The sequence below is a fragment of the Dama dama genome, chromosome 20 (assembly GCF_033118175.1).
Source record: "Dama dama isolate Ldn47 chromosome 20, ASM3311817v1, whole genome shotgun sequence".
NCBI classification, from domain to species: Eukaryota; Metazoa; Chordata; class Mammalia; order Artiodactyla; family Cervidae; genus Dama; species Dama dama.
Window position 1 is genome coordinate 55,826,990 of NC_083700.1, and position 18,906 is coordinate 55,845,895.

Consider the following 18,906-nt stretch of genomic DNA (forward strand, 5'->3'; position numbering starts at 1 on the left):
CCAATGTTTAAGAGAATTCTTCTACCATAAGAATGGAACATCCCCAGATAATAATTTGTCCTTGAAATTAAGTACTGGTTTATGTCAAATCTGTGTATTTATATTTTCTATCCCCTTACCAAAGTAAATTAAATAAGACTCAAGATACTCTTCAGGAAATAATTATTTGAAAATAATATAAAGTAGAACTACACTTAAGTCCTTCTCTCTTTTCTCAGTAAAACGAACAAAAACATCATTGTACAAGCAAAAGTGACCCCAGATACTTAACGACCGATATGGCTCCCTCTCCAAATGCATCTGATTAAATTAATTAAAGGGCTTCCCAAAATGCTAAAGATGCGGGTTTGATCTCTGGGTCAGGAAGATCCTTTGGGGTAGGAAATGGCAACCCACTCCAGTATTCTTGCCTGGAAAAATCCCATGGACAGAGGAGCTTGGTGGGCTACAGTCCAGGTGGTTGCAAAGAGCTGGACATGACTGAGCGATTGAGCACACATACAAATTAATGAAAAGGGAAAGAGACTCACAGGTTATGGGTCTAAAATTAAATCAGCTTCACTTTCTTGAGAACTTACTACTATCTGTCACAGGCATTTTTACAGTGGGCTTTATCTATCTGAAATGATATTAAAATGCCAGAGAACAAACTTGGGAGCTCAGGCTGTTGCAGCAGTCATCTCTAAATACCACCTGTTAATTCTGAAAAGAGAGAGTATGAAAGAGTAGAAGGAGAATGCATCCAGAGTCCAGACTTCTGAGTTTCTAGAACCAGGTGTGACCTTATCTTGAGTAAGTCATTATGGCCTCTAAACCTCACTTTCTAATACATTTCATATAAAATTAGGTAAATTCAAAGGTCCCTTTCAAACAAAACTCTATTGAGAACAGGACCCCAAATCCTTAGATAAGACTATGAATAGAGGAATAGTGGGATAATTATCTTTATTCTGGCAACATTTAAGAGGCAACAGCAAACTGCAGTCCACAAATGATTTGTCCATTTCTTTTACAGACAGCCTTCACCATGATATAGGAAAGTTTTATGACTTGGGCTTGAATCTTGAACCAGAAAACTTAAGTTTTTTGTTAGTCTCTTCATCTAAAAACCAAGGACATAGTCTTATTTTGAGGAAGAAATAAAATGATGGATGTAAAACATCTACCACAAAGACTGGCTAGCTCATTATAACCATTAAATAAATGGGATGTATCCATGTCTGTCTCTCTCTCTCCCCCAACCTGTTCTCCCTAACAGTCAAATACAAAGTTTTATTGGTTCTTATTTTCCTTGACCTCCAGAGCATTTGTCTATTTCTTTGAACACTGCCCTTTTGGGCTTTTTGTTGCTTCTCTGTACCTTTCTAAACATACTATCATTATCTTCTTTTAAGGCATGTTTTGGTCCTTCTACCAAGTATGGAAATTCAGATGTCTTTTCTTACCTACACCTTTCCTTAGCTTATTCACACTTCCTTGTAGTAATTTATGATTTCCAGGCAGAAGCTTTCCAAATCTGTACCCCTAGATGAATCACTTCTTACATATCTTCTGATACCTAGTGTGCCTTTTCATTGAGTTTCCAGTATTACCACATATTTTGTATTTCTGGCAATACAACAATACTGCCCCTTGTAATTCAGACTCAAGATCCCGGAACATTTCTTAATTTTTTTCTCTCCTTCACTTAACTTCCTCGAGGTAATGTCTTTCCATCTTTTTTTTTTTCAATCTTACTTTCATCAGGATCTCATAATGTCATTTCTCCATCCTTACAATCACTTTCTAATCAGGTTCTGTTTCCTCTCTTCCTTCAATCTGTTCTTAGACCACCAGATAGTCTAAGTAGTCACTTGTACATCCTCTACTCAGAAAACGTAAACAGCTTCTAATATATTGAAAGAAAGAAGACACATACTCTTTATCCTGGCTTTAAAGAATGCTTCATACTCTGACTTCAATGTGCTAGTCTTATCTCTATGTATAACTTCTTTACCAGATTAACCTGTTCTATAGTTTCTCAAGCAAGTCATATGTTCCTGCAGATTTATATATTTTTGCTAAATACATTTTCTTCCTCTGAAAGTGCTTTCCTCTGCTAATCTAACAGACAAGACACTATCTTTCCAATGACTACTCTGACCTCAGGTCACTCATTCTTTTAAACTCATATAAATAAATTAATTATATATACTGCCCTGTAACAGTCAACTCTTAGGATCAGGTATGTGTATCTATATAGACATCTTTATCTAAATAACTTGTTTCATGTACTTTGAAAAAATATATATATTATGTTCACTCTTCCAAACTACAGAAAAACTTCTTGGAGGGATCATGCAGTATGGATTTGTGTCCTTCATAGCATACAATATATTGTTATATCAGTTGTTTGCACAATCAATATTTGTAAATGGCTGGGGAAGACTGCACTTCGGAGATTTTGCATGAGTATTAAAGGCACAATTCTGGTTGAGATGAAGACAGAGGCAGTAACATTTTTTCATGAAGCATTTTTACAGTTCCTTAAAGTTCTCCAAAATTATCTTAGGATTCCCTTCCCTGCCCAACACACCACACACCCCCACATCACTCTATTTTTTAAAATGAAAACATCTCAGTTTATACTTAAGACTCATACCCCATTTCCATGGCCATTATATTATTTCTGAAATTTACCAGATGGTCTATTTAGATTTGCTGGTCTAAGTCACTTTCTAAAAAGTGGTTTTATTATCCTTTATGCCAACTTGTAGCTCATAAAAACAAAACCTATGTATCTTCTCTACCATGTTCCAGGTTCCAATAAACCAAGTGATGATATATCAGAAGGTTTCTGATTCCAAGCCTATTCAATTTCAATTTTAAACGAATCCCAGATCATAGTATAGTTCCCTGAAACTCAGAAGAGGTGCTCTGCTTCATTATACCTCTGCCTGAATAGAGTCTCAGATAGAAAAGAAATGAGTTACTAAGGTGATTGTGGGTGAACTCATAAACTGTACCACCATTTTGTGTGTGTAAAATTCAAAGACATTAGAAAGATTTTGTTTAAATGTAAGAAATTAGGGTATTAAAAGAGGTTGCGGTATTAAAAGTTTCCAGAGAGTCACTATATAGACAAATTTGGGAATTAAAATATCCACTATCGGAATCAAAACTGATTAATGAGTAAGCATGTGGGATGGCTATTTTAACCCAAGTTCTCAAGTTAGCCAACTCCCACTTCCTATGTTCTAAACTGCTGAAAGTATTTGTTTTTCAAACAAAGCAAATGTGCTGATAATCTTCAAGTTCACTTTTGGCCAGTAGCTTAAAATCTGCTAAAAAGTTTCCCTGGTGGCTCAGATGGTAAAGCATCTGCCTACAATGTGGGAGACCCAGGTTCAATCCCTGGGTCAGGAAGATCTCCTGAAGAAGGAAATGGCAACCCACTCCAGTATTCTTGCCTGGAAAATCCCATGGATGGAGGAGCCTAGGAGGCTACAGTCCATGGGGTCACAAAGAGTCGGACACGACTGAGCGACTGCACTTCACTTCACTTTAAAATCTGCTAGCCTAACAAACACATGAAAAGATGCTCAACATCACTCATTATCACAGAAATGCAAATCAAAACCACAATGAGGTACCATTACACGCCAGTCAGGATGGCTGCTATCCAAAAGTCTACAAGCAATAAATGCTGGAGAGGGTGTGGAGAAAAGGGAACCCTCTTACACTGTTGGTGGGAATGCAAACTAGTACAGCCGCTATGGAAAACAGTGTGGAGATTTCTTAAAAAACTGGAAATAGAACTGCCATATGACCCAGCAATCCCACTTCTGGGCATACACACTGAGGAAACCAGATCTGAAAGAGACATGTGCACCCCAATGTTCATCGCAGCACTGTTTATAATAGCCAGGACATGGAAGCAACCTAGATGCCCATCAGCAGATGAATGGATAAGGAAGCTGTGGTACATATACACCATGGAATATCACTCAGCCGTTAAAAAGAATTCATTTGAACCAGTTCTAATGAGATGGATGAAATTGGAGCCCATTATACAGAGTGAAGTAAGCCAGAAAGATAAAGAACATTACAGCATACTAACACATATATATGGAATTTAGAAAGATAGTAACCACAACCCTTTATGCAAAACAGAAAAAGAGACACAGAAGTACAGAACAGACTTTTGGACTCTGTGGGAGAAGGTGAGGGTGGGATGTTGCGAAAGAACAGCATGTATATTATCTACGGTGAAACAGATCACCAGCCCAGGTGGGATGCATGAGACAAGTGCTCGGGCCTGGTGCACTGGGAAGACCCAGAGGAATCGGGTGGAGAGGGAGGTGGGAGCGGGGATCGGGATGGGGAATACGTGTAAATCTATTGCTGATTCATGTCAATGTATGACAAAACCCACTGAAAAAATAAATAAAGAAAAAAAAAATCTGCTAGCCTACTCTGAGACACAGATTTACCACCAACATCCACTCTTCCCTTCTTTCAAACCCAATGTTTAGCTTCTCCTGCAGTTAGGTGTGGCCATATGACTAAGTTCTGCCAGTCAGCTGGGGGCAGAAGTAATGTGAGCAAGTTCTGGGTCACTTAGTTAAAAGGAAACTGGTGGGCCTCTACTTTCTTCCTTCCCACGAGCTAGAAGGCAGATGCTGCGGTGACCCAAATTTAACCAAGCACGTAAGAGCAAGCCCCTGAAGGGCAGGAGTGTAACAATATGGCAGGAACCTCACTCCCTGAATGACAGTGCAGAGCAAAGCTGCTCTAAGATCCTGGGCTCCTCACCTTTAGGCTTTTATGTGTGACAGGAAAAAAATCTATCCAAACATCTGAATTTCTTTGTTTTTAAAGCTTAGCATTTACCCTAATTCACCTCCCACACATTTTATTAGACAATATAAAAGTGGAAAAACAGTTTGGGTTTTGCCTCCTTTATAGTTCCTTCTTATCATATGGCAGAGGTGCTTCACTCCTATCAACTTAAAAGAAACAACACCAAGAAGGCCAATAACAAGGAAGATATATAAAAAAAAAAACTATAAACAATCAGAAATTGGTGAACATACATGAGTGTGCCAGATCTTAGTGTACAACAGAAGTCCTAGCTCTTTTATCATTTATATTTTTTAAGCCACAACGTGTGTGGGATCTTAGTTCCCTAACCAGGTGTTGAACCCACATTCCCTGCATTGGAGGCAGAGTCTTAACCACTGGATTGCAAGGGAAGTCCCTCTGCTATTTCTCTATAAATATGTGATGAAAAAAGTACACCAAGTGAGAGAAATCAAGTTAACATAACTCAAAACCATCTTTACTATGTAAAACTTGAGTGAACGCACCGAGGTCTTAATCGAGATGAACTACTCCACCGACTCCAACAGTGACACTAGCCCTCGGGTTTCTCTACTCATATCACATCACAGAAGTTGACAGTCACTCAAATGCTGGCCACCAGAATTTTCCCATTGGTTTGCTAACTTCTATTAGCCTCCTCCTAAACATTTGGGCCACATTTCAGAAATGGAATTTTCTATAAATAAATGTTTTACTCTGATAAAACTTCAAGGTCTTAAAATACAAAATAAAAACAAATGAAACAAAACCACTCTAGTCCAGATCTCTTCTTCTCCCACAAAACTCAGTTCAGCATACTAGAGAAACAAAGTTATAATCACCTTTTTCACTTAAACAACTAGATGTATTTAGATTATTAGCTTAAATATTTAATTTCTATAATTGAAGGTCAATAATTAAACAAAATTTGATGCTTGGTAGTGATGGCATTTACATTCAAACCCTTTTCTACAAATGATCTTGCTTCACATTTTCTACAGAAAATTGGAAGCTGAGAGTGAGCTCCCCCTTGATTTCTGCTTAAAAAAAGGCTATCTGCATCTGTAGGCCCTACTGCTCTCGTATTTAAAACGTAAAATGGAGAAATAACAGCAACTATCCCATAAAATTATTCTATGGACCACCTGAAATGATATATGGTATGTGGCTTAAAAAAGAGCTTGAAACACAGTAAGCACTCAATAGATGTGAGCTGTTATTGTTGGCTATATTAAGTAGAATTATTACCTAATTCCCCAAATGAAATAGGATAGCAACCACAAAACCATGGTATCCAGGGCTGACATGACAAATGGTGGATGTAGGAACCTACGTGACTGTGAATCTTCTCCTTACCAACATTAACATTCCTTTAGTTGAAGGAGGGAGATGGATACTGACAATTACTGAGTAAGAGTTAGCGTAAATGATAGGGCTAAAATTAAAAAAACAAAGGAAGCAGTTGCCACTGAAGTGAATTTAGAAATAACTGCTGATAAATTTTAAAGTATTAGGTCACAAAAGAGTTATATTACTAGAGTTTACAAAATTTTGCAGACTTTCCATAGTAACATAAGTATATATTTTTCTAGAAGATTAAATAAAACTAAGAGATTTTTTTTCAGTGTCCACTGGGAAAAAAAGGGTACTATTTGGATCAGTACCTTCTGCCTAAAGCTTTGAGACCAAGGAAAGAAATAGCAAATTCTAAAAAACGAAAAGGTAAATCTAAAACAAAAAAATTCCACTGCCTTCTCATGCAACAGAGGGCACCGTTAATTTAGGAAAACATTAATTGTTGGATGTTAATTACTATAATACATCAAGTATCCAGCATCACTGCTATGCAACACTAGGTTTAAAAGGTGCAGAATTCTCTCACTGAGCCACTTGCTAAGTGTTTACAGACGACCTAAGCACCACAGTAGATGTGGTGTCAACAAAGGTGAATGAAGTATAATCCCTGCTTCCGGAAGTTCACAGCATTCTGGAGAAGACATATACGTAAACAAATAATTCAAGTACCACAAAATAAATATTTAAAAAATAGTGACACAAATGGGGTGCTCTGGGAGCACTGAAAAGGACATGGCTCTCTGCCAGAAAAGACTCTATGAAAGAGCTAACACTTGAGCTGGATCTTAAAGGTGGACAAAGAGTTTTCCAGAGTGAAGGAGAGACATTCTAAACACAGGGAACAAAACGTGTGCAAAAAGTACGAAGGGATTAATACATCTGGAGCAATGTGACATTTTAGGAGGCTGAGGCACTGGGCGCTTGAGGGGAGAAAATGAGGCAGGAGAGGGTGGTTGCAGGCTGGTCCCAACAAAGGTGCTCCACCAAAAAAGTGACAGAGTTTGGTTTCTTAGGAAAGCAAGTCTGGGGCTGCTCTGGAGGATTCACTTCAATAGAAGACAACTCAAATCTGAACCTGCTAAGTAAGAACTCTGTTGAGCTATTATTTTTGTCTTGCCTGAAAAAAACAGCGGTTTTAACCAAACAGTGTCCCCAAATAGATGAACACAAATCAGTGTCAACTCCCTTCATCAAGATTTAGAGAATCAAAGTATATATCAAATATGTCATACTCATGAACAGCTATAGTGAGCTCATAGAAAACTGTTAACAGGACTATATATAACAGGACTAATAAAACAAATATTCAGCCCTGGAACAAAAGTAAAATACTTTCTAAAAGGACAAAATACACATTCCAAAATATCAACTACAAAATAGTTTTATTTTTGCTTCTTCATACTTTTTTTGGTTCTTTAGAAATGTTCCACAATAAGTAATATATTTATAATCAGTAATAAATTTTAAAAGCATTCACTGTTCATTGCATGCAATTCATAAACAATTACCTTTATAAAAATTTTGAAGCTAAAATACTACCTTTTTGTCTCCTTGTTTTCGTCTTCTTAATCCTGGTCTATAATCATCTCCAAATCTCAGAAAGTAATAGTAAGAAACTAGCCTCTCAATAGGATCCCTTATGACATTAATGTAAATAGGCTTTTTCTTCACTCCAAATCTGAAATAGAATAAAATTTAAATGGTGAAATCAACACTTTCATTCTGTTTGTGATGTCCTGAAATTATAAGTTTGAGGTATTAATTCTGTATGGAAAAAATATGAATTAATTTAAATAGAGCACATGGAGACTGGGAAATATTTCATGATTATTTATATTACAATAAAGTAATATTAAAATTACAACTGAAGATACAGGAGAGAGGGGAAAATTGAATGACAAATAATCTTAAATTTTACTAGCAAGAATTACATAAAACATTTCAATTTTATATAGCAATGAGTTCTCATTTCTGGACCACCAAACTAAGTAACTATATTTATGGACACAGCAGAAGTTCATACAAGTGTGACCATTTGAGCTTACCCTCTGTGGTGCTAATTTTAAAAACTAGATAGAAATGAAAGACATTAAGTCTTCAGCATTATTCATTCCTTAGGGAATGAAGAGAGTTGAAGGAACACAGAAGGTGTTTACTTTAGTAATCCTTGTAGACCCTAGAATTGTCTAGCTGGTTCCTGTTCTCATATCCTCACTTATCTCAGCCTTGAACTTTAGTGTTACCCCAACTCTCCACTTTCCTTTATTCTTCATTTAACACAATTACCAAGTTCTTCTGATTTTTTCTTTTGTAGGTTTTCCACAGATTTGATCTGTCTTCATCACTTCCTTTCCTGTCATAACCGCCCTCTTCGCAGGCCTCTTGCTTAGAGTACTGTGATAATTGGTGGCTTTGTAATAATAATAGTTTTCTTGCATCCAATCTCTCTCCCTTTCAATTTACCTTCATGCCAATTCTCAACTGATATTTCCTAAAACACCACTGATTAGATCATTCTCCTTAGGAACCTGAGATACCACTGTTTATGTTGACATCAAACCCAAACTCCTTTGCTTGGTTGTTAACATCTGCTTGCCTTATGTCTTGGGTCCCACCTTATTGATCTAATTTTATTTTCAACTCTCCTCAAATAAGAAATCATCTATCGGTTATAATTAGGTCCACCTCTTCTACCTCCCACCAATATATCATACTTACTCCCAGTTCTCAATATATGCCTTTGCTCATTGTCTTCCTTAACTAGAATGCCATTCGCATTTCCCTATTCTTTTTATTAATTCAATCATTCAAAAAAATACTTTTTTGTGTATCTAATACATGCCAGGAACTATTTTAATATTAGGAAAACAATAATGGGGGGAAAAAAGACAATATTCCCTATCTTGCCAAAGTTAACATTCTACTTGGGAGAGACAGAATGTAAACTAATAAATAAGTAAATATCTTAATGGTAAAAATACTAAGGAGAGAAATGATGCAGTGAAAGAGAACAGGGAGAAGGAGGGACAGTAAAATTTAAACTAGGGTTTTCCAGGGAGGCAGCACTATTATTACATTTTTTTTATATTTGGCTTCCCTCATAGCTAAGTCAGTAAGAATCTGCCTGCAATGCAGGAGACTCAGGTTCGATCCTGGTTCAATCCCTGGGCAGGAAGATCCTTTGGAGAAGGAAATGGCAACCCTCTCCAGTATTCTTGCCTGGAGAATCCCATGGACAGAGGAGCATGGCAGGCTGCAGTCCATGGGGTTGCAAGAGTTGGACAAGACTAAACCACCACAGCACTATTATTATGTGATGAGAAGAGAGCCCCGTCAAGAGAGCACTGGGAGAAAGTGCTCCAGGAAGATAAGACTTCAAGCAGGAAGGCCCTAAAACAGCTAAGTGCTTGGCATTTTTGAGAATCAACAAGGGGGTCAAAATGGCTGAGGCAGCATCAGGAAGGGGTAATGACACAGCATGAGAGAGGAGAGAAATGGGGGTGATGGTGGGGGAAGTGCAGATCACGTGGGCTTTGTAGGGCACTATAAGCATCAGAAGGGAGCCTGAGTCAGCAGAGAAGTGTCACAATATGGAATCTAATGTACAGCATTGTGATTGTAATCAACAGTGTGTGTGTGCGTGCCCAGTCACTCAGTCATGGCCAGCTCTTTGGGACTCCATGGACTTATAACTTAAATTTCCCTTCTTACTAAAATTTAAAGGCACCCAAAAAGCACATAGCTAACCTAACCAGTTTCACATTTCCCACTTACTTTTGCCTGTTACAATAAATGTCTTACACACACACACACAAACATTCTATAAATATTTTATACTAAACTCTTACGCAAATAAGTAGTGAAAAGAGACCACAGAAGAAAAAAAGCAAGATGCCTAGATAGAACTTGCTTCTCTCAGCCTTTGAATAATTGAAAAGTAACTGAACAGGACATTTCTAATTTACAAACAGGTTGTGTTCTGTGAGAAATGCTTTGTATGTAAAAAAGGGGTCAACTCTGTTGAATTCCAGTCCTTTATCTCACTATTAAGCCATTTGTCTAAGTCATTAAAATCTTTTGTACATATGGAAATACCGAAAACTACAGAGAACTTTAGAGCCTCCTGATGAAAGTGAAAGAGGAGAGTGAAAAGCTTGGCTTAAAACTCAACATTCAAAAAACTAAGATCATGGCATCCGGTCCCATCACTTCATGCAAACAGATGGGGAAACAATGGAAATAGTGACAGACTTTATTTTCTTGGGCTCCAAAATCACTGTGATTGTAGAGATGCAATCACTGCAGATGGTGACTGCAGCCATGAAATTAAAAGCTGCTTGCTCCTTGGAAGAAAAGCTATGACCAACCTAGACAGCACATTAAAAAGCAGAGACATTACTTTGCCAACAAAGGTCCGTCTAGTCAAAGTTAAACAGTTTTTCCAGTAGTCATGTATGGATGTGAGAGTTGGACTATAAAGAAAACTGAGCATCGAAGAATTGATGCTTTTGAACTGTGGTGTTGGAGAAGACTCTTGAGAGTCCCTTGGACTGCAAGGAGATCAAACCAGTCAATCCTAAAGGAAATCAGTCTGAAATATTCATTGGAAGGACAGATGCTGAAGCTAAAACTCCAACACTTTGGGCACTGGATGTGAAGAACTGACTCATTTGAAAAGACCCTGATGCTGGGAAAGATTGAAGGCGGGAAGAAAAGGGGATAACAGAGGATGAGGTGCCATCCAACTTGATGGATGGATGGCATCACTGACTTGATGGACATGAGTTTGAGCAAGCTCTGGGAGTTGGCGATGGACAGGGAAGCCTGGTACGCTGCAGTCCATGGTGCTGCAAAGAGCTGGACATGATTGAGTGACTGAACTGGACTGATCAGAGAACTTTTTGGTAAAATATTATTCTATTAAATTTGTGAGTTGGTTGATCAGAGCTTGGGGTGTATTTTTTCAATGAGCAACTCATAAACCTATAAAATCAACAACAATGCAGTAAAATTTTTCCCACAATTTCTAGAAGAGGAAACATTGTCAAGTTAGCTATCAGAGTAGAAGCATATTATGGCATTGTCAAATTAGGTATCAGAGTAGAAGCTCCGTAAGGGCAGAAGACTTTCTTTCTGGTTCATAGCTTTATCATTAATGTTTAGCATGATATCAGACAGGTGTTGGATATTAGAATTAGGTTGAATGAACTGTTGTGAATTGGCTACTTACAAAGGCCTTTCTGTGGAACAGTGCACTCACTAGTGAGAAGAGGGTTGGAAGGCATTAGGGATAGATACATACCTGCTACCTTAACTGAGAGAGCCAAGAGTCTTATAACAGGAAAGGGCAGGACAGTGGGGCAATGACTCCATTCTTAGATTGTGAGATTCCCTGGGCACCTCCTTTGTCATCTCTATTATTAGCCACTGATCCACCTGAACTATCCCCTTGGGAATTACCTCCTCCCAGACTATCTCCTACCAATGCCTCCTCTTTTCTCCTAGTCCCTGAAACGTGGAACACATGGTGATTCTTACCAAGTAGAAGTGAAAGAGGGATATGGCATTTGACAAAATTCTTCTTGCTATCTGGGAAATGACTTTCTGGGGCATGGCTTTAGGTGGCATTTATCTGAGTGAAACATAATTTTAATGAGATAATCTATGTAAACTTATTCTGAAAATGGATAAGAGTTATTATTTATAAGTCAGAGTATGGGCATGTAGACATGGAAGCAAAGAATTATAACTGAAAATAGGCATGATAAAACAGCACTGGACCATTCAGCTCAACTAGTTAGGAAACAAGCATTCTCTTAAATTTGTACATTTAAACCTCTGGCCAACCAGGTAGTTTTATACCAGTGGAAAAATACGTTCTGTAGTTGTAGACTCAGCTTTAACCCTGGCCAGTCATCTGAGTAATTCCTCAGGAGGGCTCAGATGGAAAAGTAGAAAACTCATCTTCACTCCAGGAAACTAAACTATTACTGACCCATTAGAATGCAATCTTTCTAGGAAGAAAAGAACATATTTCATAAGAATCTGTCATGTTAAATGATGATCAAAAGGGAAAAAATATAATCTGAGCAGCAAGTTGGTAAGAAACCTTATTCTTGCTGTGTTAGCATCCATGGTATAACAATAAGGAAGACAAACCAGGCACATTTCTTTACACCCACACTCTGTATAGCCTGGACAGATGAATGAACATCAAGAATAGTTAAAAGAAGAAGTGCACACTCAGAACATTTGAAAGGAACGTTGACAACTAGAAGATGGTGAAGCTGAAGGAGCGTTGAAGAGTCTTCATGAAGTTATTACACTGAGATTTCTGCTTCACACTAGATTTAACATTTCAAGTTAAGTAGCAGTCTCACACAAGGGACGCTGAAATACAGTTGATCTGCAGTAAGATGAATTCACAGATGTGGAAACTGTAAATAACAAGGGAGGACTGTACACATTTATTCTGGACCCTCTTATCCCTAAAGCGTTCATAGAAACCTCCAAAATTTGCTATAGTAAATTCCCATTGTCTAGTTTCAAAAATAGTGAATAACCTGTTGGTATTTATTGGTCCCACAATGATATGAAGATTGGTCCAATCTCCAATGATATGATATTGGTCCCACAATGATAATGATATAAAGAACAAAAGATTTTTAAAATAACTATTTCTTGAAATGTGCATTCATCTATTAAAATGGCACAATTTTTTTAAAATAGGAGGGGTGGTCTAACACTACCAAATGCTAGTGAGGATGTACAGCAAAATAATAAAAGTCACTGGGAAAACTGCTTAGCGGTGTCTTACGATCTAGCAATCTCACTTCTAGGTTTTACAAAAGAGAAATGAAGACATTGTGTCCACACAAAACCTGTACGCAAATGTTCCGGCAACTTTACTCATAATCACCAAAAGCTGGAAAAAACCCAAGTGTCCAGAAACTGGTGGGTGGACAGAAATTGTTCTGCCTCCATCCCTACTCCTCAGTAAGGAACTAACCACATGCACCCAACTGGATGAGTATCAAAAGCAGTACACTAAGAAGCCATTCAAAGAGACTTGGTGACTGACTATGTCCATGAGGCAAAGAAAAGGGTGATTCAAGATGACTCTAAAGTTTCTTCTTTGGATGCTTTGATAAATAAAAATGGGTAAAATTCTCAAATGACAATACTGGAGGCAAAGACGGAATCTTGAGCAATGCCTGATTTGGAGCTGGAATAAGGAGGGTCAGCACAAGCTCAAAAAGGAAGAAGAAAACACCAGTAAGCCATCAGGTAACTGAACAAAATCAGAGTTTTAAGGGACTGGCTAACATGGCTCTGTGTGAAGTATAACTGCTTCATACTACACTTCAATACTCACAACCACCCATAGAGTAGTTAATTATCCTCATTCCACAAATGGGAAACTGAACATCTAAAGTCAGGTGTCTGAGACTGCTGAGCTGGGAAGGGACTGAGGGAGATTTAACTGCAGATCTGACTACAGGGTCACAAAGAGTTGGACACAACTGAAGTGACTTGGCGTGGCACGGCTGACCTGAGAGATTCCTTCTCAGCATCTACAGGATCGATGTCACAGAAAGAGCTAGTAATATAAGAGCAATAAAAAGGCAACTCTCATATATTACTTAGAATGATTAAAATAATTTTTAAAATGTTTCTACAGTGTTGTGACAGCTTTGCTAAAAGATGTAGAAGGTGGTACAAACTTCAACTGGTTCAGCAGAGAAATATAAGGCAAAAGGCACAATCGCACAGAATCTATATATTATAAACTCTTGGCCTAAAATACTAACACTTTATTACCCTCTAGTGAAGCATTTAATTATTTGTTTCTTATCCTGACATACCTGCTTCTTTACTGATTCATCTCAGTTGTGAAAAAGACAACTGAGGGGATACAGTGAAACCAAAATGATGGTGATGACAGCCCATACTCATTCCTGGGGATGACCAACAAAGGTACATACCTCACATGGGCCTGAATAAAACTGAATGCTGTATTAAAATTTTTTTCCAAATATCTTTCTAAGCCTGAATGATGATGTATGACCCTAGGTAGCTAGATTATTAAAAAAAAAAAAACAAACACAAAACAACTCAGCAGCGTCTGATCAAAACCAGCATTAGTTTCTTCAGCTGGACATTATTCTTGATAAGGGAAAATATTCTGAAAAAGGCTTTTGAAAAATGTTCAAATATTTTTCTTTGTAAAATATGAAGAAAATCAAAGTGGGAGTAGTAGATACTGCTGATAAATGAGTGATATAAATTTTAAATGGAGAATAATCTGAATATTTTCACTGTTTATAATGAACCATAATGAACTGATAATTACAGGAAAAAAAGGGGGCTTCAGTGAACTCACTGAGAATAACAACTGCAACTTGTTCAACTTTATACTGCCTGTATGTAACCTAGGACATTGTGTGTCCTAGGTTATGAAAATGTCTTAACCTATACAATTTTCTTTCCACTGAAAAATATCTAAATTCGTAGTTATTTTACATTATTTTAAAATGGTTTGTCCACCAATTAAAAAAAACAGTAATTAAACACTAAATAGAAAAATGGAAGGAAGAACTAGGAAATGTGCTTAAAAATATAAGAATAGGGTTAAGACAAACAGGAATGGGATAAGGTTAAGACAAGACAGGACAGGAACGCAACTATAACAAGAAGATATTTTTGTTCTTATTCTAAAGTTCTAAACAAAACCAGATAAACATAACCAAAATATAGCTTGAGCAGATATGGGTTTACAAATAAAATGTGTGCTTCCTGTGATCAGTCTAAATTAGAAAGCACTTTTCAATTTTTATTTGTCCATCTTACTGCCTAGGTTTCCTGGGTTTGTACTCTTTTTAGTGTTCCTGCTAAGGCAATTGAAAAGCTATGTGATTAAATATTTCTTTCATTGAATTTGACCATTTTTTTCTTGAAGGCAAGTATTTTAATGGACTCCACAAGGTACTATATCAGTCAAGAATACGTTTTAAAGAATAAAGTATTTTAAAAACTGGTAAGGTGATGTTTCTTTCCTCTTTTCCTTACTTGTGGAGAGTATGACAGTCAAACTAAAAATCATTTTAAAAGATACTAGTTATATCTAAAATAGTTTGTGACTATATACATCAAAATACATTTTCTCTAGTTGATTTTTTTAAGGTATTTATTTAAAATCTTGTAAAGGTCTATCAAAATTTTTCACAATACTTTTTGCTTCCAATAAAATGAAACATATTATGAAAATATTCAAATCCTTAAACGTTCATGTCAGTATTTAATACATGAGATTAATCTTTCCAAGAACTTTGTATTTTTTCAACTGTAAGAACCCTAGCATACACCAGAGCTTCATTCTAAGTATAAGACTTTTGCCAAAAGCAAAAGCACTCAATATTATTTTAATAATGAAAACCTCAAGTATGAAACCAAGCTATGTGTGGGAAAAAAATAAATCATTTAGGTGAAAGGGTAACAAACATTCAATTGAAGGATAATGCAGCCCTGAGGGAAAATATACATATGAATGAAGTTTATGAAATTGGTTCAGTGCCTCTGCAAAGAAAAATAATTAGTTTATTTTAAAGCTGCCTATAAAATGTTTTCAATATTGCTGTATGAATTATTTATAGAAAAATGTACATCTAATTTTAAAGCTAATATTTTACTGAAAGATCCTGAGTGCTGTGGAAGGAACTAGAAACAAGAATATACTGTTTTTATGTATGTAACATTTGGGAGATTCCCTTTAATTACTTGCTTTCCAAAAAAGTTAAGATTTATTATCAATGTGAATCTGTAATATTTCATTCAACTATTTTTCTTTTCAAATTTGAAAAGTTGAAATGATAGTGGGACATCAATTTAACTGTTGGATTTTATACAGAATGCTCTTTGAAGTTGTCAAATACAAGGGGATATATTACTCTGAAGTCATGACTGCTAAAGAAATGACTGAGCAAATGCATCTACGATTAAATAATTTAAAAGTAGGGGACTTCCCTGGCAGTCCAGTGGCTACGACTTTGCCTTCCAATGTGGGTTCAATCCCTGATCAGGAAAGTAAGATTCCACATGCCTCACAGCCAAAAAAATAAAACAGATGCAATACTCTAACAAATTCAATAAAGACTTTTAAAATGGCCCACGTAACAAAAAATAATATTTAAAAACATATTTTTAATGTTTTTGAAATTAGTTTTATTAGGGAAAAGATTTGCATTTGAGGTTTTCCAACAATAATATTCTATGTGCTACAAAAAAAATGTTTAAATAGATTTACCAAACTATACACATTTAAAATATTCCTTTTAATGAGTATTCTGATTAGTACTTAATGTGGCAAAAACTCTAGGGGGAGGGACATAGTGTTCGGATACTGTACAAAGGCCTATACTTTATTAACTTTTCTTGAAAGAGTTACGACAGGAATACCTTGATCCTGTGCTCCCCCAAAACCTGGAAAATGAGAGTTATTTATGTCCAGTTTCAGGCAAATCACTATAAAGAAAAATCACTTTTAAAAAAGTCTTTTTATATCTCAGTTGTAAAGCTAAAACAAGGTAGCCAAAGGGGAAGTGTGTCTTGGCTGACAAGCAGACACTTCAGATTATCCATAACTGAGTAATGGCTTCTTTGCTTTCTCTGTTCTTAGTCAATGATGTGGTAAGTCATAATTCGACTGGCTTCTAGGTTCAAACCTGGAACTCTCCTAAAATAGTGTCATTTGATTGCACATGAAGCAGAAACATAATGATAAATAACTTTAAAAGGCATTACCTAAATTTATCTACCTTAAATTTCTAACATTAATATGACAATAATCAATTTATGAACACTAGAGGGCAGTAAAACACTAGAAGGTATATTTAAATTACGTATCTAAAGTGGCAAACACAAGCCAGGACTTTTTTAAAAATCAAAATCACAATTATTTAATAACTCTATCCCTTTTTAGGTTGCTAAAGTACAAAACATTCTTTTGTGTATAACTCTGGGTATAACTTACTTTGCAAAATCCAAGTAAGAAATGTGCCCATGATAAAACCCTGGTTTCATCTCTTTCCAGGAAGTTATATTCTTTACAAAGCGCACCTAAAAAAGGAGAACATACTCATTACTTAAGCACAATTTAAGGAAAATGAAATTTGGTGATAGCAAAATGCTTTTCATTTAGGCATTTAAAACTGATCATACTACTTTGACAATTATGGAGCTTGAAATACAGGCTTCAACTAAGAAAAGCATAGTGTGACCTGTAATTACTAACGCATCATAGAGAAGCTACTGTCACCACTCTTAGAAAAGAGTGAGAGGATCTTTAAAACAAAATTGCACAATGCAACCATTTATAATACTGTACAGTGAGTACATTTATATAGTGGGGGGGAGGGTATACAAACACACAAGCTGAAGCAGGTAGCAATTCAATATGGGGATAGCCTATGCAAATCTTCTTCCTAGAGACTTGTTATTCATAAAAATTCACATTTATTAATGACTAACAAATAAAACAAATATCATTTAATCCTAAAACCAAATGAGTGAAGAAAAGATGAGTATCAGAAGACTTTAAACCACTAAGAGCAGATATGATATGGTTGAGCAGATATCATTAACTTGTTGATAAAAAAGCTAAAAGGTAAATTTTTTAAAATATATAAATATTACTATTTTAATCTACTAGAATTAAAAGTATACAAAAGATTAGTTAATACTACAATTTAAGTATAAATATAAAAGTTTCAAGAACTGGTTAATATAGAACTTGATAAACCAGCTACAAAATAGTGATACCTAATTCTTCAAAGAAAAATGATATAAATTTCTGATAATCAAATCTCTGCATGATCAACAGCAACTGGTTAAGAATCTCTTCTGGAGACTAGAGACAGGGTGGGGATGGCTGAGGGGTGGGGGCCCACCACCCTACACTGCAGGGGAAGCACCCGTGAGCTGTGACCTCAGCCCCTAACACAGAACTGTCAGTTGCATACTTCTGACAATTTATCAATCCTTTGCTTACATTTTACAATAGTTAGTCACATGGTGATATTCTGGAGCACTTCTTACCAGGTTAGTCAATAAATTAATAGCAATGGATGATGGCTCCTGGATAAGGCCCACTGGTAGGAACAGAATAGGGAAATGGTGCAGAAGCAGCCTTATGTTGGAGGATGTGAACTAAGGAAAAATGGAAGATTCTGGAAGTAGGATTTATAACTCAATTTATAACTCAAATACTAAGAGAAACAATGGAGTTTTTGGAGGGGAAATGAAAAGAAACTTATGTTATTATTTTACATATACACACACATTCTTAAAATCTGAAAATTGGATGTAGATAACAAAATTATGTTGTATTAGAGAATACACAATTATATTTCAGCAGATATTTACAATTTGTCTCCACCAAAACGAATGAGCCAAATAAACATGTGATTTGAGATCCTCAGGTTCTTTCCTATTTGGTCTTCAAGACATCAAATAGAATAAAAATATCAAATGGCAAATGAAAAAGAAATAGAAAATAAAATACTACTTAATCCATAAACTGAATCCTTAAAAAAGTTTACATGTTGAATATGAAAAATCCTTATAATTTCTACTTAATGGTAAATTATACAAGCTTTTGATTCTGTGAAAATCAGTTTCAGTATTTCAGTCCCAAATGAGGAAGAAATACAA

At 36.1% G+C, this 18,906-nt stretch overlaps 1 protein-coding gene across 2 annotated transcripts in view; it reads right to left on the reverse strand.

Annotated features, from left to right (window-relative positions):
- Positions 1-18,906, reverse strand: part of HS2ST1 (heparan sulfate 2-O-sulfotransferase 1) — a 178,584-nt gene that overhangs the window by 11,558 nt on the left and 148,120 nt on the right. For both annotated transcript variants that reach the window (XM_061121470.1, XM_061121471.1), the window contains exons 3-4: positions 17,228-17,313; positions 7,738-7,876 (exon numbers count right to left, since the gene is read on the reverse strand). In XM_061121470.1, coding sequence (XP_060977453.1) covers positions 7,738-7,876; positions 17,228-17,313 — 225 coding nt within the window. The remainder of the gene's footprint in view (positions 1-7,737; positions 7,877-17,227; positions 17,314-18,906) is intronic.